The sequence below is a fragment of the Balaenoptera musculus genome, chromosome 2 (assembly GCF_009873245.2).
Source record: "Balaenoptera musculus isolate JJ_BM4_2016_0621 chromosome 2, mBalMus1.pri.v3, whole genome shotgun sequence".
In the NCBI taxonomy this organism is placed as follows: Eukaryota; Metazoa; Chordata; class Mammalia; order Artiodactyla; family Balaenopteridae; genus Balaenoptera; species Balaenoptera musculus.
Window position 1 is genome coordinate 83914954 of NC_045786.1, and position 25599 is coordinate 83940552.

The following is a 25599-nucleotide window of genomic DNA, read 5'->3' on the forward strand; positions in this document are numbered from 1 at the left end:
ACAGCCAGAGCGTATATATGGTATTTTTTTTTTGACACACATATATATATATATTTTTTTTTCTATGTCATAATATTGACATTCAGTCCAGTAATCCTCCACTGTAACAGCTCCTTTACTTTACAGTGAAAATTGACTTGTATATTTTTTGCCTCTGAGTCCTTGTGGGATTTTGTTTGTTTGTTTTTAATTCAAACAGAAAGTCACAAAAATTATAATCATACTCATCAGTTCACTCAGTCCCATGTAATTAATTTTTTTTTCATCTTGATCTTTTGTTAGCACTTTTGTGAGTTCATCAGTTTTCCATTAGAGTTCTGAAAATGCTTACTCATTCAGTTCAGCAGTATAGTCAGTATATATGGTATTGATTCATAGCAGTCACCATTGTCTAGGCCAAGCCTTTGGAGATGGCCAGTTCTTCTTTTACGTTTGTATCCTTGTGACTTCTTTGAATTCAGTCCAGGGAATATTAGAAGTAAAAGGGACTTGAGATCATCATCCAATCTGCTCGTTACATAGAAGACACTAAGTACAAAAGAGATTAAGAATTTTTCTAAACCCATGCAGCCAAGAGTAACAGTAACTACATAACATTTTTTAAGTCTTATTGTTTGCCAGGCTCTAAGTGCTTTATTTATTTTATTTTATTTTTAAAAAATATTTATTTACTTATTTATTTGGCTGCGTCGGGTCTTCGTTGCGGTGTGCAAGCTCTCTAGTTGTGGTGTGCGGGCTCTAGAGCATGCAGGCTCAGTAGTTGCAGCGCGCGGGCTTAGTTGCCCCCGCAGCATGTGAGATCTTAGTTCCCCGACCAGGGATTGAACCTGCGTCCCCTGCATTGGAAGGCAGATTGTTAACCGTTGGACCACCAGGGAAGTCCCCTAAGTGCTTTAAATAGATTATTTCCTTTTGTCATTTAATCCAAAAAAAAAGAAAAAAAAACTCTATCAAGTGGGCATTGTAATTATCCCCATTTTATAGATGAGGAAACTGAGGCTCAAAGAAGTTGAGGAGTGGGAAGTTAATTCCAGCAATTTGTCTCCAGAGCCTGTTCTGTTAAGCACCGTGCTAGGCTGCCTCTGCAGTCCAAGTCAGGATTTGAGCTACAGCTCAGGCTTTTTGATTCCCTATTACTTTTTGGTTATGTACTACTGGTGCCTATGATCTGCTAGTCTTGCTATTCTGTTATAAACAAAAATTGGATTAATGAAAAAATGACTTTGATATTGTCATTTAATGAACTGTTTTAACCACTAAAATTGCATTAAAATACAGTATGTTTGTCAGCAAGTTATTGTACAGGTTATGTGTTACATTCCTAAAAATATTAGTAAGATTTCCTTAGAGGCTGCTTTTGCTTCATATAAAAGATAATTCATTTGTTGGGGGCTTTGATTTGAGACAGCATCTGTATTAAAAAAACAAATATGAATTTTTTTCTAAAATTAGTTTTAGATAATTATATAATTATATATTTTTGGTCAGTTTAAATTTCTAGTTATTCATATAGAAATGGATGTTTTATTTTAAATAACGTGAGACAAAGTATTAAGTGATTTAAAATGAGGGAAAAGATCCTTAAGTTTAGTGTAAGTATATTTTAGGACCAGCCAATGTCTTATCTAAATTTACTTTTTCCCTTTAATTTTGATTTTAAATCTCTTATTAATAAGTTCAAAGATTAACCCAAATGGTTACTTTATTTTTTTTTTATTAATGAGGAGAATCATAAAGAGTTTTCATTGTACATTGTTATGTCCTTTAGATATTGTTTGCTGTTTCTGAAGCTAAAGAGAAATGGAAAAGCGAGATTGCAAATATGGAGAAAAATGTCATACCTGGAAAGCAATTGGAAGAGAAGATTCATTCTCTGCAGAGAGAGCTTGAGTTAAAGAATGAGGAAGTCCCCATGGTTGTCAGGGCTGAGCTGGCAAAGGCCCGGAGCGAATGGAACAAAGAAAAGCAAGAAGAAATCCACAGAATTCAAGAACAAAATGAGCAAGATTACCGGCAATTTTTAGATGATCATCGAAATAAAATTAATGAGGTGCTTGCAGCAGCTAAAGAAGACTTTACGAAACAAAAAACTGAACTACTTCTTCAAAAGGAGACAGAATTACAAACGTGTTTAGACCACAGTCGCAGAGAATGGACTGTGCAGGAAGCTAGGCGGATCCAACTGGAAATCCATCAGTATGAGGAAGACATCCTAACTGTCCTTGAGTTTCTCTTAAAGGACACCCAGAAGGAGCAAGCCGGTGGTTCAGAGAACAAGTACCTTTTGGAACTCATGTCAACTTGTTCTTCGAAATGGGTGTCTGTGCAATATTTTGAAAAACTAAAGACCTGCATACAGAAAGCATTTCAAGATACACTCTCCCTACTTACAGAAACTGTCAACTCAGACTGGGTAAAGGTATGTTCCTAATAAGTGAAAAAAGCTATGATTAAATGTGAAAGATGATTATAGAAGCTGCATTTGGTATTTTTTCCTTTCTTCATTCTCCAGTTTAATAGGTGTAAGACTTGTGTTTTTACTAGTGGTTTAAAAAACTTTTAGCAAATTCAAAGGATTGCAATTTTTTTTTTTTGCCCCCCAAAATTTGCTTCTTCATAGTGCCACAAATATGAGCGGAGCTTTTAGCCACTAGACATCTTTTTCCTTAAAAAAGTATATGCTGTTCTTTGTAAGGGCCTGAGATTTCAGAAACTGAATAACTTTCATTCCTATTTTTGTTTTTTGGGCATGACTACTTCAAGAAATATGCATCGTATTAAACTAGGGTTTCTTAAGATCTTCTAAAGAGTTTGGAAGCCTATTTCTTGCCCTCAAGGAATTTATATCTCATGTAGGCAGAAAGTGCCAACTGGGTACAAAGAATATTGATATAGAAACAAGCAGGTAGAGGTATGGCTCACTCACACAAAAAGCCCAGTTTTGCTAGTGTACTACATATGTGCATGTAGAATGAATTCGTTGTATTCTTTTCGTTGTGTAAGTGTTCTCTGACACCAGCTTTTAGTTTGTGTGGAAGATCTGATAAAACCAAAGTCTTGCTGCCTTATGATTAAAGACATTAGATATGCATGAAAAATCCGGAATGATATTCTAGGCATTGTGACCAGCCAATTTCAACATTTGGAATTCGAGGTAGAAAAAAAATGCCAATATTATAAGGTTTGTCGGATAGAAGAGTTGAGACATAAAAGCTACAATTCATTAAAATATTGTGATCAAAGATTTTCAAGGCCAGGATTGAGCATTTGGTATTAATACCTACTGGAAAGAGTTATAAGCTACAAAAAAATCTGAGTTCCAGCCTCATACTTAGCGATAACTAGCTTATTTACCTTGGGTAGTCATAGTTGCTCATCTGAAAAATAAAATACAAATCCCTGGTCTAATTCCTTGGATTTTGGTAGGATACAAATGACATAGTTTGATCTTTCTGCATCTTGCATTTGAAACAGTACAGAATTTTAGAGCCAAAGGAACCTGAAAGATCAATCTATCCCATCCCAATTCAACCCAGTTGATATTTTTATTCTTGATTTCACAAAGATGTTACTGCTTCATAGTTGCTTTTAATGTAAAATTAACTCAGCAAGACCACTTCCCATGAATACTGCATGACTGAGAATTTTTGGGAAAAGTAGATAATTAAGAAGAATTATTTATAGCAGACTTTAAGGATAAGAAGTGATGGGAAAATCATGTTATATGCTTTCAAGTTTGCTTTCCTGAAGCAAAAGGAAACTTTTCTCTGCTATAAAAGTCAAGAAACTACAACACCTTTCTCCTACTGTTAATGTATATAATCAACCCTGGGGTCTTTTTATAGGGCTTAAAATTGTGCAAGCAGTGTAAGATCCTCTGTAAGACTTTATGTGTCCCACATGTATATGGAGACAGAATCACCTAATTTGGCTGAGAATTTAGACTTTTGCAGCTTTCACTGAGTGGGATCAGATTCTGTTCCTGAGAAAAGGGTGCCTCTGAAATGCCTAATCTGGCATTGGTCACAGAAGAATAATACTCAACCTTCTGCTGTCTTAGTGCTAACTCAGCTCAGGACCTTGAGATAAAGCAATGATTATAAAGCAGTGATTATAAATTTGCAATATAGGTGCCATAAATGTGAAGAACTGTGATTTATAATTGATTAAATTTGTGGTTTTTAGAACTGTTCATGAAAATTAAAACTGGAAAAAATGATCAGTATATATAAAACAAAGTCCTCATTAAAATAGGTGATCAAGATTTAATTTAATTTAATTTATTTTTAGTCAATTTTTTTCAGCTTTACTGAGCTACAATTGACAAATAAAATAGTAAGATATTTAAAGTGTCATCATGGTGATTTGATATACATATACATTGTGAAAGGCTCCCCACCATCTAGTTAATTAACACATCCATCACCGCACATATTTACCTTATTTTTTATTGGTGAGAACATTTAAGTTTAGATGATCCAAATTTTAAATGGCAAGAATGCAATGAATTAAAAATATGGTTTCCAATAACATGAATGCCTTATCAAATATATAATTTATATTCATATACTAAGTATATTAATACAGCAGTTCATAATAGATAAAACAGAAATATCAACTGGAACAAAATTTTTAAACAAATTTAAGGATGTGTGTTTTGTGTTTTCTTACCACCCATGTCAAGTTAAAACTAAGACAAAAGGTTGCTGCTCCTGCCTTTTTTGCCATCTTGGCTTTTCTCCAGTTTTGAGTAGAAACTGGAAATATTGGCTACCTTTGGGATCAGTTTTTATTATTCCTTTTGGCCTCAACCTCATACCCTCTTGATTGACTGGAGTTTGCATTGTCTCTGTACCTACTGACCTCTGCCTCTGTTGGGCGGCATGGGTAGGTTTCCTGACAATGAAATGAGTTTCTCAAAATCAAAATCAAGGCTTCTAGAATTGAGCATATAGAATGTATTTTAAGTAATTAAACAAGACAGCTTTCTCAAGATTACCTGTTCTGTTTGAGATTTAGTAGTTGTCCAAAATCTGAAAATATATTGCCTTAAAAGAATGTCCCACCATTAATGAATTTAGTAGCTGTGCTGCCAAAACAGAAACTAGAATGCAGAAAGTGTTCAGTAAATATTAGTGAGGAAATGGTCTTGTGCAAGATGTTTCACTTAGATGAGCCTCAGTTTCTGTCCTTAACTTTGGTATTCGACTGTCTTTCCTTGTGAACAAATGACAATATGTATTAAAGTATTTAGAAACATAACATACTATATGTTTCAAAAATTGTTTTTACTGTTGTTACTTTCAATTCATGGGAGGCAAAAGGTTGGTACTATAGTTTCTAATGAATTTTCTCCCTGCTGCCGTGTAAATGTTCTGGATTTTCAAAAGCAATTCTGATTTCACATAGTCTGTCCTGTGGTTTGATCACAGAAACCATTAAAATATCTTGAAAGTGGAAACTGTATCTCCTGTCTGTCCCATAGCTGGCCCACCAGTCCTCTGTTGGATAATGTTCTAATTTGGAAAATACGGTCATAGGAGTCTAGCTCATAGTAATGACAGTATTCACATAAAACCCTAAGAAAAATATTGGTGATAGTTTAGGCAAGATTTTGTTCAGGCTGTGTTTTCTTTTTATATTTTTAATATTAGTATTTTGAGTAGAGAAAGATTTTTAATAAGCATTAACTATGAAGGTAATCTGTTTCAGAGAAATATGACCAAGATCTCTAAGGATCCTGCCACAAGGGTCACTGGCAGAGGAGACCCTAGGGTCCTGGCGCTCCTTCCTGCACCTACATCTGGACACCACGCTCAGCCCTTGGCCGTGCAAGAAGCAGAAGCTGGTAATGGGATTTTGTTCCTACTATTCTTTGCATCATCCATAATCCCAGTTCCAGAGGGTTGTTTTGAGGATAAAAGGAAATCAAAGACGTGCACAGTTTTCATGAGTGAACAAATGTGTGATATTACTCCTAAGTAATGTGTGTCTTCTCCCCAGGTTTCATTTTGTATTAGAAGACAGGGTTGCTTTAGGCCCTCTTATTTCCTATCTTTTCATGGTCTTCCCTCCATTCATAAGTGACTCTCATTATGAGGAGAATAATGAGAATTTTAGTAGAGCAGTCACGTTTTTATTTCCTGGCTTTGATGAGAAAGGGTTACACATAAGAGAACTGCCAAATCACTGAGACCTTTCCATTCAATTTATTGAAGCTTATTTCAACTCTTTTTAATAGAAATCTTTCTGAAGTGTATTAAGTGGTTTTCTGATGTGTTCGTGGGTTTCTTGAGGTTGGGGGGCAGTGTTTTTATCTCTTCCTCTCCACCAACTGTCAAAGTGAATGGCACATAGTTTGTGTTCCTTGAATATTGGATGAATTAATAATTTAACTTTTACTTTGCGACTTAGAGTTGTCAGTTCAAAAAGAATTGCACTGTGCTACAGCCCCTTGAGGTGTTCAGAGCTCGCTGAGGAATATGGGCTTATACTGTCTGTTTACTGGGATTTTGAACTAGGAACTGCCATACTCTTTACAAGCTGCAGTCCTTTTAGGACGTTGCCCCCTTGCAGCCTGCTCCTTCCCTCCGTGTACAAACCATACGTACTTTTTGTTTCTTGTCTGCTGTCTCCACCGTAACCTGGAAAGGAACTAAGAATTGCCAGAACAAATCATATGTACAGAGTCAATAACCTTAGTTTCCACATGTTTCTAATTCAGTAGGCATATTAACAGAGTCTTAGAGAATCTCTGCCTTTCCTAAGAAGTCAGTTGACAGTTATTTTTCTCATTGCCCATCCAGAAACCCTTTTTCCTTATCTCTAGGTTCTAGATAGTTGAGAATGTCTTTTTGCCAATTAGTTAAACGCTAATTTACCAATTAGTAGGGTAATACTACCTTAATTTGTATCTTGCTTCCTACGTTTCAATGTCATTTTATGTCTGTTGTTATGTTTGGAATAAGCTGAGAATTACTTTCTAATTTGTGAAATGCGTAGAAGTGAGTTTTAAATATTATGTGGGAGGTCCAATCAATATGAAAGAAATTAGTTTTGACTTAGGGCAAATCAAACTATAAAAGGATTTACTTTTCTTTCTTTAATCTTTTTTTCCCTAAAAACAAACACTTTAACAAATTCATAAGTTGGAAAGGGTTAAATAATCCAACACATACAAAGTCCTTCATAGTCCTACCACCAGAGAGTACCACTGTTAGTGGTGTGGTTATATTCTCCTAATATCTTATCATTTTTAAAACTCATTTAAATATTAATTACAAAATACTTGATACACGCAAAGAATATATGTAATGCACGTGTAAGTTATGAACCTAACAACCAGGAACCCACTATTTGACTTAGGAAGTAGAACATCACCAGTACTGTTGAAGACCCCTGTGTGTTTCACCACAATTCCATCCCTGTAACTTCCCCACAATCTGAGGTAATAAATATTCTGATTTTAAAAAATCGTCATCTTCCTTTTCTTTGTTTTGACCAAATATAGGTATCCTCAGAAAGCTTTTGCTATATTTTGTTTGTCTTTTAACATTATAAAAATTGTTTAATACTTGTTTTAGTCTTTGTAACTTGTTTTTTTTTCCACTTAATATCAAGCTTGTAAGATTTGTCTTTTTAATGCATATAGCTCTGGTTCATTCATTTTCATTGCTGTATAGTATTCCATTGTGTGAATATACTATAATTTACCTGTTCTCTTATCAATGGGCATTTGCCTGGTTTCCAGGTTTACAAAACCATATCGTAAATGAAATACATAAATGCCATGTATGGTGATGCTTCATTAATCCTTTGATGCTCGTAAACTTAAATGGCACCATTTAAGTGAAACTAAAAAGTCAGAAGAGAGCTAAGAATAATTTTTCTGGACTAATGTTTTTACATCAACATTTTGGATTTTGGCCTCTGAACCTGTGCCAATTTGTATTCCTAGTTTATTATATCAATTATATTAATAGTAATAATCGGGCTTCCCTGGTGGCGCAGTGGTTGAGAGTCTGCCTGCCAATGCAGGGGACACGGGTTCGAACCCTGGCCTGGGAAGATCCCACATGCCACGGAGCAGCTGGGCCCGTGAGCCACAATTGCTGAGCCTGCGCGTCTGGAGCCTGTGCTCCGCAACAAGAGAGGCCGCGATAGTGAGAGGCCCGCGCACCGCGATGAAGAGCGGCCCCCGCTTGCCACAACTAGAGAAAGCCCTCGCACAGAAATGAAGACCTAACACAGCCATAAATAAATAAATAAATAAATTTTTAAAAAAAATAGTAATAATCAATTTCTGTATCATTTTTGAATATTACTTAAATTTTATAAACTCTATGTGTTACTAATAGCAATAGCTATTCCTTATTGTATAGTTGCTCCATGCCAGGTACTGTGCCAAACAATTTTTATACATTTATACCTCCTGACAGTTTTGAATCTTTTTTTCATTTGGAGATAATTTCAAGCTTACAAAAAAGTTGCAAAAATAAAAATAGTTGCAAAGAACACTCATATTCCCTTTACCTAGATACACCTATTGATAACATTTGTGCTCCTCTGTGTGTATGTGTCTCTGAACATTTCATTTTTTCCTGAACCACTTGAGGATAAGTTATATACATTATTCCTTTTTACCCCAAAATACTTCAGTGTATATTTTCCCAAAATAAGGATTTTTCTTGTATACCTTAGTACAGTAAATTTAACATTAGATGAAAATGTGTTATACAATTATATCAGTCTACTATTTGTATTCTAATTTTGTCAATTGACCCAATAACGTCTTTACAGCATTTTTTCCCCACAGTACAGCAATCTTTCTGGGGTCAGGTGTTGTGTTTATTTATTTATTTATTTATTTATTAACATCTTTATTGGAGTATAATTGCTTTACAATGGTGTGTTAGTTTCTGCTTTATAAAAGTGAATCAGCTATACATATACAGGTGTTCTGTTTAGATGTCATGTCTCTTTAATCTCCTTTAATCTAGGATATTCCTCTGTTTGCCTTTTATGACATTGATGTTTTTGAGAGACATATTCTTCGCTCTCCCCAACACCCGTCAACCCCTGGCTTTTAATAGAACCTTTTCCTTGTTTTGGGTTTATCTGATATTTCTTCATGATTTTGATTCGAGTTGTTTTCTTAGCTGGAACACTGCATAGGTGACGTGCTATCATACCTGGAGGTACGCAATGTCTGTTTGTCTTTTATTGGTGAGGTTCATTTGAGCACCTGGTCAAGGTGTTGTCCAGTTTCTTCACTGTATAATTACTGTGTTTTTACCCCATCACAACTAATAAGCAATCTGTGGGGAGACACTTTCAAGACCATAAGAATGTCCTTCTCCTCATTAAAATTTTCCGTTATGCTTAACAGTCATTGCTGAATCTTATCTGATCCAGTCTTTGCTCTGGCAGTTGCAAAAATTTTAATTTTTTCACTTCCAGACCTCCTTCTACTTTTACCACTTGGCACTTGGTGTGTTGTTATCATTGAGAATCCTCCTCTCTAGTTTGCCTGTGTAGTTACTATCTGTTTGTTTATTTTTCTATTTATCTGTCCGTCTACCTATCTACCAACTTACCTACGTATCCATCTATCCATCCATTTATCCCATTATCGTAGGATTACTGGTGTGACTCAAATTCCTATTTTTTCAATATTTTATAGTTCATTACTATACTTAATTAGTGTTCAAATTGTCCCAGATTCAGCTAATGGAGCCCCTTCAAACTGGCTCCTATGTCCTTGTGACATGCCTGTGTTTTTGAGTAATTTCTTAATTTCTGACATAGCAAAATATTCTAGTCTCATCTTGTATATACCCTAAGTACTGGAGTCAGCCATTTCTTGAAGATCCCTGGTTCCTTTTAGTGGGGAATTGTATTCAATACTACGATCTGAGCATTGGGTTTCATGGCAATTTTTAAAATAGATGGTATTATTCAATTTTACATATTAGAAAACTAAGTCTCAAGAGAGGTTAAGTAATACAACAGCTGGTAAATAGTGGAAACAGGATTTAAATTCAGGTCTCTCTCTTAAGCATCATGCTCTTTACAGTTACACTGTAGCCTTTAGTCATGTCATCTGGTTTCCTTTCCTTCCTTCCTTCCTTCCTTTTTTTAGTCTAAATTGATACAAAAGTTTGCTATCATTTAATTTTTGCAGATAAGAAAAAGATCCTTGAAATTAAAGATTCATGCGGTGGACACTGCTTCCAAGAACTTGAAAAGGCAAAGCAGGAATGTCAAGATCTGAAAAGAAAACTGGAGAAATGCTATAGGCATCTTCAGCATTTAGAAAGGAAGCACAAAGCTGTAGTGGAAAAAATCGGAGGTTAGCATTTAAAGTAGCACTGCTACCAGTATAGATCTCTTTTATCCTTTTGAAATGTTCAAATGTGACATTGTAGTTAATGTAGGCACTGATTCTCTTCGGGGATTATGATAAACTAATTTGGACCTTATTTTTACTAACCAAATTATTATTATTGAACTCAAGAGGAAAATTGGAGCTCTGATTAAAAGGTCACATTCCTTCTTTTTTTGATTGAATAGCTTCTGAGTGCTCAATATGTGTCAAGCAGCATTGTAGGCACTGGGGATACAACAATGAAGACATCAGACAAAATTCCACTTTTGATGCAGATGCACAGGACTCTGTTCTCTGCCTTCAAGAAGCTTACCATTAAGTGAGGAGAACTGAAAACAGATTAATAAATAATTGCAGCTCTGAGTATCTGGCAGTATGTTCGCGTAAACCTGGAAGAAAGGATGTTGATTAACTCTTCCTCCTATTAAAGTGAAGGAAGGCTTGACTAAGCCTTGAAAGATGAAGGTGTTTGCCAAAAAGAACAGCATTCTAGGCAGCGGGAGAAGACATGACCCAAGGCATATGGGTCTGATCTGGCCTCCTTTCCGTCCATTCTTCACAACACTGTCGGGAAATTATCTAAGAGGGATATCTTCTGCCATTTCCTATTGCCCTTTTGAAGAAGGGAGGCTATTGGGCTCATGAGGGTGCTCCCTCTTACCTTTCACTGTTGACTTGTACCCTGTGCTTCATATTCTTTACATTTGAAATATTTCAGATGCTTGAGCTGGTCAGGAATTTTCCTTTACTGCTGGAGCTTGAATACAATATTATCATTCTGTCCTACACTTTCCCCTCTCATTCTCGTTTTGGTCTAACTCTTCCTCATCCTTTAGGATTCAACTGAGAAGATACCTTATCTGCAGAGCCTTGATTTTCCCCAGTCGGTGTTAGATGGGCCTCTCCTGTGAGGCCCCAGAGCACTCCTCCTCAATTAACATTCTGCATTTCACTTTTTGGTTACTTGCCCACTATCTTTTTTAACCTATTAATTTCTTGAGAATAAGGAATTATCTTTGTTCTTCCTTAGAGTCATGGTGCCCATTACATACCAGACAGTAATAAATGCTTGAACGAATGAAGGACTGAATGCAAGGGTCTCAAATAACGTGTCGTCCAGAAAAGACCAGACAGATAGGTTCACTCTTTTTTTCTACATTCACCTCTGTCGCTTGCCTGGACAACAGTCATCTCTGCTTCCATTCTCGCCCCTCCAATCCATTCTCCATCAGGCAGCGAGAGCGACCTTTTTTTTTTTTTTGTCTTCTGGTGTCTGATTTATTCTGAGTGCACAATCAGTGTTGCTTTATTTCAGTTTCTGGTTTACTATTTGACACGCAGCTTAGATACAGGCTCTGTTAATGACATACTTCCTGAATCAACCTTTTTGAGATATTATTATTATTACAATTATTAGGATCTTTTCTATTCAAAAAACAAAACTGAAGACAACAGTTTAAAATCCCCAAAGACATTCTAGATGCATAAGTAATACATAAAGAGTCTACCAGTTGGAGAATTTCTGAAGGAATAGAGCGACCTTTTACAAAAGTAAATTGGATCGTCACACTGCCTTGTTTCAAGCCCTCAGTGACTTGTCTGGCCCTCGGTATGAAACACAAACACTTTAACAAAGAGTTTAAGAAGCCCTTCATGATCCCATGTCTGCCAGCCCCTCAGCCTGGTTCCCCGCCACTGCCCCTGCCCAGCCCTCTTATCCTCTAACAGAGCTGTGACAGGGGTTTCATTGTCTCTTTTCTCCGAGTCTCTTTGCATCTCTTCCTTTACCCCACCATCTGTCTTCCCATCGGGTCACATTGCCTGGCTAACCTTTACTCCTCAAAGCCCTGGCTCATGCCTTCCTCAGAGAGGCTTTCCTAACTACCCCAGACTTGGTCAGGTTCCTCCGTTAGACATTCCCCACAGCTCCTGTGAGTTTTATAACATTCATCAGCTTGCCATTAATTATTTATTTATTTATTTATTATTTATTTATTATTTATTGTTTTAACATCTTTATTGGAGTATAATTGCTTTACAATGGTGTGTTAGTTTCTGCTTTATAACAAAGTGAATCAGTTATACATATACATATGTTCCCATATCTCTTCCCTCTTGCGTCTCCCTCCCTCCCACCCTCCCTATCCCACCCCTCTAGGTGGTCACAAAGCACCGAGCTGATCTCCCTGTTGCTGTGCGACTGCTTCCCACTAGCTATCTATTTTACGTTTGGTAGTGTATATATGTCCATGACACTCTCTCACCCTGTCACATCTCACCCCACCCCCTCCCCATATCCTCAAGTCCATTCTCTAGTAGGTCTGTGTCTTTATTCCCGTCTTGCCATTAGGTTCTTCATGACCTTTTTTTTTTTTTTTTTCTTAGATTCCATATATGTCTGTTAGCATACTGTATTTGTTTTTCTCTTTCTGACTTACTTCATTCTTGCCATTATTTATTGTCTCTACTCTCCTTTGGAGTGTGATGGTGACAAGGATGAAGTCCTGTCCTAGCACTTAGCACAGTTCCTGGCATCCTAGCGTGCTCGGTAAATCCTGCTGCCGAAGAGCGGCCACCTGCTCCCACCTACCGCTTGCTAAGTCTGCTAGAGATAGATAATAATTACTTTAAGGCAAGAAAGGGTTTTAGGAATTTTGAGATAAAAAGCAACACAGTTCCCGTGGTGATTGCTTAGGTCTTTAATAGAGGCCAGAGACTATGTGAGAGTAAATTTGTCCAACTGTGGATGTAGATACCGTGCGGCTATTGCAAATTTGATGAAAATCCAGAAAATCTGTTTTACATAATAAAAATGACAAGGGCAGTTGGATGTGATTATTCTTTATAAATAATAATATTTAGCACCATACATTGTGATCATACAGTAGTTATTCTACATAGTGCTTTTGAGGCTGATAACTTTTGTAATTCGTGGACTTAGAAATAATCCAACAAAGTTGATAGTTAGCTCAAAACAGCAGGCTGATAAAAGGGGTCAGAGTCAGAATTTAAGTCATTTGATAGTTTGATTTCAGTGTTTGTCTTAATGTAAATCTATTAGTTGATAATATTTTTGTTATTGTGGTTGTTTTTTTGGTTCTTAAATTCCATTTTCCACTGTCATGGTAGCATTTATTGAAAAGTGATGGAGTAAGAGTGAGTGGTTTAGAAATATACAAGCTATATCCATCACTGGGGGAACAGATTGATTCATTCCCCAACTTATAGGGTGTGTTGAAAGGGTGGCGTTGCAGGAAATATGGGGTGCCATGTTCATAGGTATTAAATGTTGATATTGCCAGGCCTTGTATAAGGTGCTGTGCATTTACTATATTATTTCCATTATAATCTTCAAGGTAAGTAATACTATCCCCACTTTACATATGAAGAAACTCAGGTTCAGAAAGATTAAGTAATTTGCCTAAGCTCATCCAGCTGGTGAGAAGAAAAGCTAGGATTTAAATCTGTGTCTCTCTGACTCTGAAATTCATGCTTTGTCCTCTGTACCACATGGACTCCATCAGTCTCCTCATCTTCTTTTTAAAAGTTCAAAGAATTGAACATCTTACATTATTTCTGAAAATGGCACCTACTTAAGCTTAATATTTTTTAAATTTTGTATTGAGGTACTTGTTCAGTGATCATTTATATGAGCATAGACTGTATACCAGGGTCCATGAGGGACATGGAATTAGGAAACCTACTATGTTTCTAAATAAATCCTTTAGTCTAACTGGAAAACAAAACACATGCATATAAAACAATTGGAAATTTATTCCAGGACAGTGTGTAACCAAGAACAAGATGAAAATGGAATATAGATTTAAAGTGCTGAGAAAATAGAACAGGGAGTGGTCAGATTAGGGTTTATCAGGGAATGAATGACCCAGGGAGCAACTGGAAATTTTTCAGTTGCTGGTAATTTAAGGGAAAGACCGAGAGAAAAAGAGATTAATTGACCAATATACTATAAACTTTCTTTTTTAGAAGAGAATAGTAAAGTTGTTGAAGAATTATTAGAAGAAAGCAATGACATGAAGAATAAATTGGAAGAACTGAGAACACTTCGTAAAACACTACCACCAAGGTAGGCTTTTACTATTACAAAGAAATCGTTTATTTCTGAGTATCTTTGCTTTTTTTTTTTTTAATATCAGTCGTATCAATAATATCATACCAAGAATATCAGTTACTTTTATTGTTACATAGCAAAAAGTATAAAAAAGAAGATCTAAAACCCTGTCCCCGGAAGATATCCTTTATTTAGTATATGTGCTGCCGAAGCGAGCACTTTACCCTTTATTTAAGCCCTTTTATACACACACAACATGTGCACATGTTTTAAAGACTGAGATTATTGTACAAGCTATTTTGTAACCTTTCGTTAATATTATAAGATAAACACTTCCTCCGTGTCATTGGATGTACTCCTATAATGTGCTTTTCAATAGCTGCATAGATTTTCATCATGTGGATTTATCATGATTTATTTAAGTAACTATAACACAAGTTGGTGGCATTTTTCTCCTCAATAATTATAATAAAGATCCTCATATGTGAATTTTTTTAGCACATCTTAGCTTATTTTATTGGAATATATATATATATATTTTTTTTTTTTTTTTTTTCAAGTTACGTTTTTCACTTACAATCTCTGTTTTTGCAATCTTTGGTTTGTTTTTAGGTCACTGTCAGAAGGGGCCATTGAACATTCTTGCCTGCCATGCAGTGGGGTGGCCTTGGAAGAACTCCGTGGGCAGTACATTAAAGCTGTAAAAAAAATTAAGCGTAAGTCCTTAAAGAGATTCCCAAGATTTTAAGGTGGTTTGGGTCTTTTTGGTAACTAGCAGTAGTAATTTTGGGGAATTTTCTGAACTACTTTGTTCTTACCTGCTTTTAGAAGAGATCACTGATAGCTTTTCTAAATTATGTAGATGATTTTACCCAAGTAAATTTGGAGTTTGCCCCCCAAATTTTGGAAGTGGCACGAGGATAGAGGTATTTTTATATTGTTAATTATCCTGGGGTTTTGTTTTTGGACACTAATACATATATATTTAAAGGATAATTGACATATACCACTATATTAGTTTCAGGTGTATAACATAATGGTTTGATATTTGTATGTGGTCACCACAATGTCTAGTTTCCCCATCACCATACGAAGTTACAAAACATACAATACAGTAGTAGTTCCCCCTTATCTGAGGATTTGCTCTTGTGGTTTTGGTTATCTGTGGTCAACTGCAGTCCGAAAACATTAAGTGGGAAATTCCGGAAATAAATAGTTAATAAGTGTTAAACTGCGGGCCATTCTGAGTAGCATGATGAAATCTCATGCCATCCTGCTACATCTGCCTCCAGACGTGAATCATCTCTTTGTCCAGCATATCCTGCCTGTTAGTCAATTAGTAGCCACCTCGATTTACCAGATCCACTGTCACTGTATCACAGAGCTTGTGTTTGTCACCCTTCTTTTACTTAATAAAGGCCTCAGAGTACAAGCGTAGTGATGCTGACAATTCATCTATGCCAAAAAGAAGCCGTAAAGCGCTTCCTTTAAGTGAAACGGTGAAAGTTCTTGACTTAATAAGGAAAGAAAAAAAGAATCATATGGTGAGGTTGCTGATCTACAGTAAGAACAAATCTTCTATCCGAGAAATTGTGAAGAAAGAAAAAAAAAAATGTGTGCTAGTTTTGCTGTCACACGTCAAACTGCAAAAGTTACCGGCACAGTGAATGATTAGTGCTTAGTTAAAATGGTAAAGATATTAAATATGTACAGTAAGATATTTTGAGAGAGATCACATTCAAATAACTTTGTTAAAATATATTGTTAAAATTGCTCTATTTTATTATTAATTATTAATCTCTTACCGTGCTTAATTTATAAATTAAATGTTATGACAGGTATGTATGTATAGGAAAAAATGTAGTATATTTAGGGTTCAGTACATAGTTTCAGGCATCCATTAGGGGTCTTGGAATGTATCCCCTGAGGAAAAGGGGGGACTACTGTACAATATTATTCACTATAGTCACCATGCTGTACATTACATCCCCATGACTTATTTATGATTGGAAATTTGTACCTACTGACCCTCTTCTCCCATTTTGCCCACCCTCCAACCCTCTCCCCTCTGGCAACCACCGGTCTGTTCTCTATTTGCTTTGTTTTTTTAGATTCCACATATAAGTGAAATCATACAATATTTGTCTTTCTCTGTCTGACAGTTCACTAAGCACAAGGCCCTCAAGATCCAACCAGGTTGTCACAAATGGCAAGATTGCATTCTTTTTTATGGCCAAGTAGTATCATTGTATGTATGTACCACATCTTCTTTATCCATTCATCCGTTGATGGACACTTACGTTGTTTGGCTGTCTTGGCTGTTGTAAATGATGCTGCAGTGAACATAGGCACACGTGTATCTTTTCGAATTAGTGTTTTCATTTTCTTTTGGTAAATATCCAGAAGTGAAATTGCTGGATCATATAGTAGTACTGTTTTTCTTTTTTTGAGGAATCTCCATATTGTTTCCCATAGTGGCTGTACCAATTTGCATTCCCATCAACAAGGCATAGGGTTTCCCTTTCCTCCACATGCTCACTAACACTTCTTGATCTTTTTGATGATAGCCATTCTAACAGGTATGAGGTGATATCTCATTGTGATTTTGATTTGCATTTCCCTGATGATTAGTGATGTGGAGCATCTTTTCATATACTTGTTGTCCATATCTATGTTTCCTTTGGAAACCTGTCTATTCAGATCTTCTGCCCATTTTTAATCAGATTGATTGTTTTTTGTTGTTATTGAGTTGTATGAGTTCTTTGTATATTTTGGAAATTAATCCCTATTGGATATATAATTTGCAAATATCTTCTCCCATTCAGTAGGTTGCCTTTTTATTTTGTTGATGGTTTCCTTTGCTCTGCAGAGCATTTCAGTTTGATGTGGTCCCACTTGTTTATTTTTGCATATATTGCCACTGCTTTTGGAGTTTGATCCAAAAAAATATCACTAAGACCAATGTCAGTGAGCTTACTGCCAGTGTTTTCTTCTAGGAGTTTTATAGTTTCTGGTCTTACAATCAAGTCCTTAATCCATTTTGAGTTGATTTTGTTTATGGTATAAAGAAAGTAGTCCAGTCTGATTCTTTTGCCTGTGGCAGCCCAGTTTTCCCATCACAATTTTTTGAAGAGATTGTCCTTTCCCCATTGTATATTCTTGCCTCCTTGGTTGTAAATTAATTGACCATGTGTGAGTGGGTTTATTTCTGGGCTCTGTATATTGTTTCATTGATCTGTTTGTCTGTGATGTCAATACCAAACTGCTTTAATTACTATAGCTTTGTACTGTAGTTTGAAACCAGGAAGCATGATGCCTCCAGCCTTGTTGTTCTTTCTCAAGATTGTTTTGGCTATTTGGGATCTTTTGTGGTTCCACACAAATTTTAGGAATTTGCTAAGCTACTCCAGCTTTCTTTTGGCTTCCATTTGCATGAAACATTTTTCCATCCCTTCCCTTTTAGCCTGTATATGTCCTTACATCTGAAGTGAGTCTCTTTAACATTTCTTGTATTTCCTGTTTTTCTGTTGAAGTTCTCTCTGTGTTCATTCATTCTTACTGGTGAACGTCTTTATGACCATTACTTTGAACTCTTTATCAGGTAAGTTACTTACATCCCTTTCATTAAGGTTTTTTTCTGGGGTTTTGTCTGGTTCTTTCATTTGGAACATATTTCTCTGTTTTCTTCATTTTGCTTGACTCTCTATGTGTTTATTTCTATGTATTAGGCAAAACAGCTACCTCTCCCAGTCTTGAAGGAGTGGTCACAGGAAGACTGGGGTGTGTTTCAGGCTGCTGTCTGTGCAGTGTCCTGTGGGTTGTAGCTTGCCAAGAATTATCTCTCCAGTTGTTTCAGTCCTGTGGGGCCAGAAATGCAAGCCCTCTAGCCACCAGAGCCAGGTGTTCAAGGGGTGTCCCCTGTGTGGACTGTGCACACCTGCTGGATTTGGTGTGGAGGGGCTGCAGTGGAACACCAGGCTGGGTTTGGCATGGTGGGGCCACCATGGAGTCCAGGGGTGGGGCAAACGGCTCTAGCAAGGTAGAGGGAGAGTGTAAAAATGGCGCCTGCAAGGGCCAGTACTAGTAAGGTAGAAGAGTACAGAAATGACTCCCACCAGCACCTCTGTTCCCTGGGAGAGTTCTAACAGATTCTGCCCTTCTGGCAGATGCTTTAAGGTCAGCAAGTACATCTCCTTAACATAAGGTCTAGGCATTTTTCATGATGCTGTTTTTGCACTGGGTTCCTGAGTTGAGTGAGTCTGTGCGTGAGTCCTGTAGGAGTGGAATCTCAGGTTCCTACAGCACTTTGTGTCTCCTGGACATAAGCCCCATTAGTTTTCAAAGCCAGGTGTTTTGGGGGGTCATCTCTCTGGTGCAGGTCCTAAGGGTTGGGGCACCTGATGTGGGGCTCAAACCCCTTGCTCCTCAGGGAGAAGCTTTGTTTTTGTGATATTCCTCCTGATTGTAGGATGTCATGCCAAGGGTGAAGGTTTTGGCAAGATTGTGTCTCTACATCTCCTACTCACCTTGATGTGTCCCCTTTATCCTTTGTGTGGGTTGGCTCTTGGGCTAGTTCTCAGGTCTTTTTCAGAGACAGTTGTTCCATATGTAGTTGTAGATTTGGTGTGTCCATGGGAGGATGTGAGTTCAGGATTTCCTGTACCGCCATCTTGAACTGCTTCCAAAATTTTTCTTCTTGGACACTAATATTAAACTAAAAATTTCATAATCTTACAACTTAAATAACCACTACCAAAGAAAATGTCATATGAGTTTAAATGAGCAATTACTACTTTCTTCCATAAACTTTTAAGGACCATGAAAAATGGATGTAATTAGGAATTGTTCTGTTGTCTCTCATTTTTTTCATAATGGATTATGTCATAGATGTAAATTTGTTTATCAAGTCCTGTAGTACTAGGTGGTGCCGCATATCCTGCAGAACATTTCTGTGGTTTATGTTTTCTCAGTAGAATACCTCCTGGTTTTTAATTGCAATATTGCATAGTTGGTATGTATGTCCCAGAACAATACCAGTGTTTGTGTACAAGAAATGTATATTTACTTCCTAAAATTGCATTCATTTTAAACAGAATGAGTGGGAAAGGTCTCAAGTTCCAAATATAATTGGTAGATCATCAGAATCATGGTGGAGATGTTTTGAAAAGCCCACTCAGTATCAGTATAGAGAATGTGCTTCTTAGCTGTTGCTAACAGAGTCCCTATTACTAGAAAGAAATTTACTTTTTGTTAACAATTATAGTGATTGGAAAGTAAAATTTTAAGCTTTTCTTTTTCATCCTAACATGATAACTTGTTGCGTATTTATGTGTATTGTTTTACATTTTAGAAATTGGTTGGATTTTTTTTTAATTAATTAATTAATTAATTTATTTATGGCTGCATTGGGTCTTCGATGCTGCACGTGGGCTTTCTCTAGTTGCGGCGAGCGGGGACCACTCCTCATTGCGGTGTGTGGGCTTCTCATGGCGGTGGCTTCTCTGTTGCGGAGCACGGGCTCTAGACGCGCAGGCTTCAGTAGCTGTGGCACGTGGGCTCAGTAGCTGTGGCTTGCAGGCTCTAGAGCGCAGGCTTAGTAGTTGTGGCACACGGGCTTAGTTGCTCCGTGGCATGTGGGATCTTCCCGGACCAGGGCTCAAACCCGTGTCCCCTGCATTGGCAGGCGGATTCTTACCCACTGCGCCACCAGGGAAGCCCCGGATGTTTTGTTTTGACATGTACTCCATCAAAATTTTTCCCACTTGAAGTAATGAAAAATAGTCTTCCACTTAGCATTTTGCATAGATGTGGTAATTTTCAGGAAGAGCTTACTGATATTGAGGGAGATTCCTTTATGAGTTGGAATCCTTAATATAATAGGGATGATGATATTCTAGAGGTAGGATGTAGTCCTGGATTTAGGACAAAATGTTAACCTTAAATAGTGGTAGTTCCAATCAAAGCACACTGAGTTAAACATAAAAGGAAGACTTGAAAGCTGTGAACTATTTTTAAATGTAAATTTCAGGAGGCATCATAAGTCTCATCCCTCTCCCTGCAATAGCATTTTGTACATATCTCTCATGGATTGTAGTATTATATTTAGTTGCATACTCACAAGTGCTGCCAAAAGAATTGAATAAATAATGAAACATGGATTTTCAGAGCACAAGTAAACAGAAGAATATGGCTCCAGCTCATACTACCTCCTTTCTCTCTTTCTTTGTCTGCTTCTCTCTTCCTTTCTGCCTTACCCTTTCTGTATATTGCTTTTTTCTCTTATCTTAACTAGACATAATATGTAATTGAAATGCGTAAATTTCTGTGCCTCATATTAATGATAAATGCTTGCTTCAGTGTTTCAAAATATGACAGTTTCCCTAGGGGATACGCCATGTTTCCTTACCATATGTGTCTGTCATCATTGTAAAAGGACTTCCGGATTACTCCTGCTTTGAGTCTACCAAAATGGTGACCGGAAATATTCCATTTTAATGATTGTGGAAAACTATAATGTTTAAACTATGCATCTAGTCACTTCATCTCCCAGAAAATTGGTCTGAAGTCTGCCTCTCCTGTTTTGGAAAAACTGCTAATAAACGTGCATTTTGTGGGGATTCCCCCCGCCCCCAGGTGATATGCTTCGTTATATTCAGGAGAGTAAGGAAAGAGCTGCGGAAATGGTAAAAGCAGAGGTATTGCGAGAACGTCAAGAAACCTCCCGAAAGATGCGCAAATATTATTTGATTTGCCTCCAACAGATTTTGCAGGATGATGGAAAAGAGGAAGGGTAAGTTCTGTCTAAACAGTGTGTCCTGAGAGTACCAGGACAGCATGTTGTCATTTTCTAAGCATTTTCCTTAGCCACAGAATTAACTGTGTCTACATGATGAGCCATTAGGGATTAAGAGAGGCTTAACGTCTCTGCTGCCCTAAGTGGTGGCAGAGCATATAGGAAAACAGAAATCCTGGGGCTAAGGAAACTTATTTTTTCCTTTAAACTGTATTAATTTCATATTCTGGAATTCTCCACAGGGCTGAGAAAAAGATTATGAATGCTGCTAGCAAACTTGTTATGATGGCAAAATTGCTGGAAACACCTATTTCTAATAGATCCCAGAGCAAAACTACACAGTCAGGTATGTCAAAATGAGTTACTTGAAGGATTTTTCTCTCCCTCTTTTTTAGATATTTAATATTTTTAGTATGAGAGTAGAGAATGTAAGGAGTGAGAGCTGAGTTATCAAATTGTGTGCATGTTTTACTTAAACTGGAAACCTACAAAAAAAACAGTGTAGAGTTTCCAGTTCAAGTAGGCAGACTGAGCTTACCCACCAGCTTCCTCTTGCTGCTTCCATCCCTAGAAATGATAGAAAAGATTTTAAACAACAGTATAGAAGGAGAAAAAGAAGAAATTATAATTGAGCTTTTAAAAGTTACAACTGATAAATCGGAGGCTGTGAGAAATCCCTGAAAGAAGGCAAACACTATAAACTGAAGATGGAAACCTCAGTTCAAAACTCCCAGAAGATGATAGTTACAAGTGGGAGCAATATTGAAACTGTTCTGCGTGTGAAGATGGTATGTTCCAGGAGAAGTAGTAAGCCTAGGGGATACCAATGGGGTAATTAGTTGGTGTTCCAGAACAGCTGAAACCAGGTGGGATTGCCCTCTTTATTTCTCCTTATCTTTCTTCCTGAACCTCAGACTGGGCTAGGTAAGAGCAACAGGAACAGAGAGTCTGGGAACTGGGCAGTGCTCCAGGTGGCTAGCTACACCGAGGAGGAACTGAGATCCCAAATGCCCAGAGTACCAGCTATCAGGTCTTTCTACCCTGCTGCTCATTCCTTCCCACTCCACTTCCAGCTCCTTTAAACAAGCAGCAGATACTGTACTCAGGACATCTGAAAGATAAGCATTCAACCAAGAATTACCACATATTTATAGAAAGCCAGCACCATGGAGAAAGATACCAAACTCAAAATCCACAACAGAACTTATGCCTAAAGAGATAGAATTAATAGAACAAACAACAGGACCTGAGAATGTTAGAAAAATACAGTATTCTCAGAAAGATGTAGGAGGATATTATAGAGGAAACTAACAATATGCTAAGATATATACTATTTTCAAGGAGAAGATGTAGATACTGATAACTCTAGAGATTGCTAGAAAAATACAAGTTTAAGTATGTGTATAAAAATTTAAGGCTAACTAATAGAGAAATAGAATCTATAATTTTCAAAGTAGTAAGGGAAAATCTTGGAAGAAAACGTTTCAATCTAATGATCTAGAAAGAGGAAAAATACATGTAGAAAGCATGGGTAAATAGAAAATAATAGTAGGTTGAAACATCAGCAATCACACTAAATGTGAACTGGTTAAACTCACTTATTAAAAGACCACAATTTTCAAACAGTTTTAAATATTCTAGACATGTTATTCCAGATAAGAACATTGTCAAAAATTCAAAATAAAGGGGCTGGAAAGTGATATACCAAGCAATGCAGTGTTGATATTAGATAAATTATAGAGTTAAATACAATATTAGGTAAATTAGAGTTAGCATTAAACTGACCAAAGTGATAGTTCATAATGATAAAGGAGCAACCTCCCAAGAAGCTATAAATGAATTCTTCCTGTTCATAATAAAATAACTTTAGAATATATGAATCAAAAGCTGATGGAAAAACATGAAAAAAATTAGTAAATTCCCAGTCACACTGGGGGAATTTGAACATATCTGTGAGGAAATGGGGTTTTTGCACTTCTGGAAAGCCTGAAGCAAAGACTGTTCAGGAATTCCCAAGTTTGATGTTGGTAAATGTTCTTCAAATAAAAGCACAAGGATTATTTGTGTAAATTTTGGAATGGCGATGTGAACCTTGGCTATAAAAGGGCAGTGGCATATAACAAGAAAAGAGTTTTCTAGATTTGGGGCAACTGCAAATAATGAATAATGTCCCCATCAGAAACAAACCCTTTTCAGAGACTTTAGGGACCAAGGTACCCTACTTTGAGATATGATGCCTCTGATTCTATGCTGTGTGGCTGTTCTGCTTCTGTTCAGATTTAGTGTCTTAGCTAATTAAATCAGAAACTATTTTAGCTTTGAGAAAAAGAGAGAAAGTGTGTGAGAGGTGTGTGTGTGTCTGTCTGTCTGTCTGTCTGTCTTTCTTGGGTCGGGTGGGTTCTTCCAGCAAACTTTCTCCATCAGAAACTCCATATTTGATATCAGAGCAAGACTGGAAATGTTGCAGTTGGCTCTTGAAATGCTGTACCAACTATTACAGAAAATAATACATCAGGTGGATAGCAATAATAACATATTAGATTTCATTAACAAAATTACTCAGCTTTATCTAATAGATATATGTAAAAGAATATTTTTAAATGTCCAGCATTGATGTATTTTCTTTGAGAATGATTAAAATATATATGCATCCCTTGGAAATATATAAAAACATAAATTTCTTTCTCCTCTTTCAGTGTTAATTTTCTCCTAATTTTGTTTTCCCTTAATTTTTGTTCCCTTGTATACAATAGTATTGCCTCTGACTTCAGAGATGCTGACTGGAGTTGAAAAATCAAAAAGAAATGATGTGAATCAGAATATATCGTGTCACAGTGAAAGCAAATCAAACAGTATAAAAACTATCCCCAGAAGTATGTGTGACCAAGTTCCTAAGAGGAGGGCTGCCTGTAACTTACAAAGGCGATTAGAGGACGCAGAGCACGGGGGCAGAAAGCATGAGGGTTCCAAAGAGTTACATCCAGACTTTCAGTTCGGGGATAACAGTCACAAACACGTAGAAATTTTGCCAAGGAATGTTTCTCCTGAGTTTGTTCCTTGCAAAGGTGAAAGAGGCTTTGGTTTGCAGAAGAAGATAGACCTCCTCGGTGATACTGGCTCTGAATCACTCCAGCACTCAACTGCACACCCTTTTCTCAGATCCTTCGGCAATAAACCCTCACCTAGATATACCCCTAGTCTTTCTGAATCCGAGTCCACGCATATAACTTTTCGAAGTCCTAATGAAAGATTTGGTTTAAAAGTATACAAGGGTAATCCACTAATGGCAAGTGAAAATGCTGCATCTGAGAAAAGTCAAAGTTTGGGCGTTAAGGAAACTCCAGTAAAGGATGGAGGGGACCTCAGTGACTCTGTAAGCTGGCATTCCAACAGTGCTGCTCTACCCTGCAACAGTCATGAAGTGTCATTTTTGCATGATAGGCCACAAGAAACTCTGGATATGCTCAACGAATCTGTAAATTTCAAACAGTTTTCAGCAGTAAGTTTTCCTTTAGATTCAGAGAAAAACAGTATGATTCATCAACCTATGAAATGTCAGAGTGGTCATACTCCAGACCTGTCAGAAGAAACCACTTATTCCCCACCAGGGAAGATCAGCATGACTCTTGGAAACCCACCTCATCATAAGGCTGATATATTAAAGTCAGATTTCAAAAAACTGAGCAGTACAGTACCATCTGCAGTGTATCCACAGCCTTCAAGAAAATTAATTGCTCCTCTATCTAACCAACAAGATAGTGGCTTTGATAGCCCATTTGTCAATCTAGACTAACTGTTATACAGTATTTAAGAAGAATCATTAATATATTGATAAGAAAACTGGAAGGGAAGACTTCATACTGAAAAATATTTGTGGATTCTGCATATCTTGAGATGTTTTAATAATGTCTGACTCTCATATGAGTAAAGTATTCTCATAAAAGTACTTGAGATATTAAGGTTGCCTAAGTCTTCTAAAGGCCTAATCGTGTATGTGAAATCTGCTTCTGTGTGGCGCTTGTATTTGGTTGCTAAACAACCTATTTTTATACTTATAAATTAGCTCTCTGTGCAGTGTTAAATTATTTAAATAAACTTGCATATGGTCTGTAGAATTGTTATGAATTATTTTTTAATTCATAATGTAGAAATGTTATATTGACATAATTTGAAATTCATCTAGAAAAACACATAAACCTTGATGATTTGTATGTATGATCAGCCAGATTTAACTTTTGAAATTAGCCATGTTGAATGAGGCTATAGATTTACTCTACACATAGTTTTCCTGGAAATCTCTACTCAGGATTTTTATTAATTAATTAATTTATTTATTTTTGGCTGTGT

General features: G+C 36.8%; 1 protein-coding gene across 4 annotated transcripts in view; it reads left to right on the forward strand.

The window, feature by feature from the left end:
• The window catches only part of CEP152 (centrosomal protein 152), a 98640-nt gene extending 73324 nt beyond the window's left edge, over nt 1-25316 (forward strand). For 2 of the 4 annotated variants that reach the window (XM_036840221.1, XM_036840231.1), the window contains exons 20-27: nt 1769-2419; nt 5713-5848; nt 10184-10351; nt 14375-14474; nt 15072-15175; nt 21093-21249; nt 21495-21598; nt 24006-25316. In XM_036840221.1, coding sequence (XP_036696116.1) covers nt 1769-2419; nt 5713-5848; nt 10184-10351; nt 14375-14474; nt 15072-15175; nt 21093-21249; nt 21495-21598; nt 24006-25045 — 2460 coding nt within the window. In that variant the 3' untranslated portion in view covers nt 25046-25316. The remainder of the gene's footprint in view (nt 1-1768; nt 2420-5712; nt 5849-10183; nt 10352-14374; nt 14475-15071; nt 15176-21092; nt 21250-21494; nt 21599-24005) is intronic. The other 2 variants (XM_036840238.1, XM_036840245.1) reach the window with 1 other exon arrangement.
• Nucleotides 25317-25599: the final 283 nt, after the last annotated feature.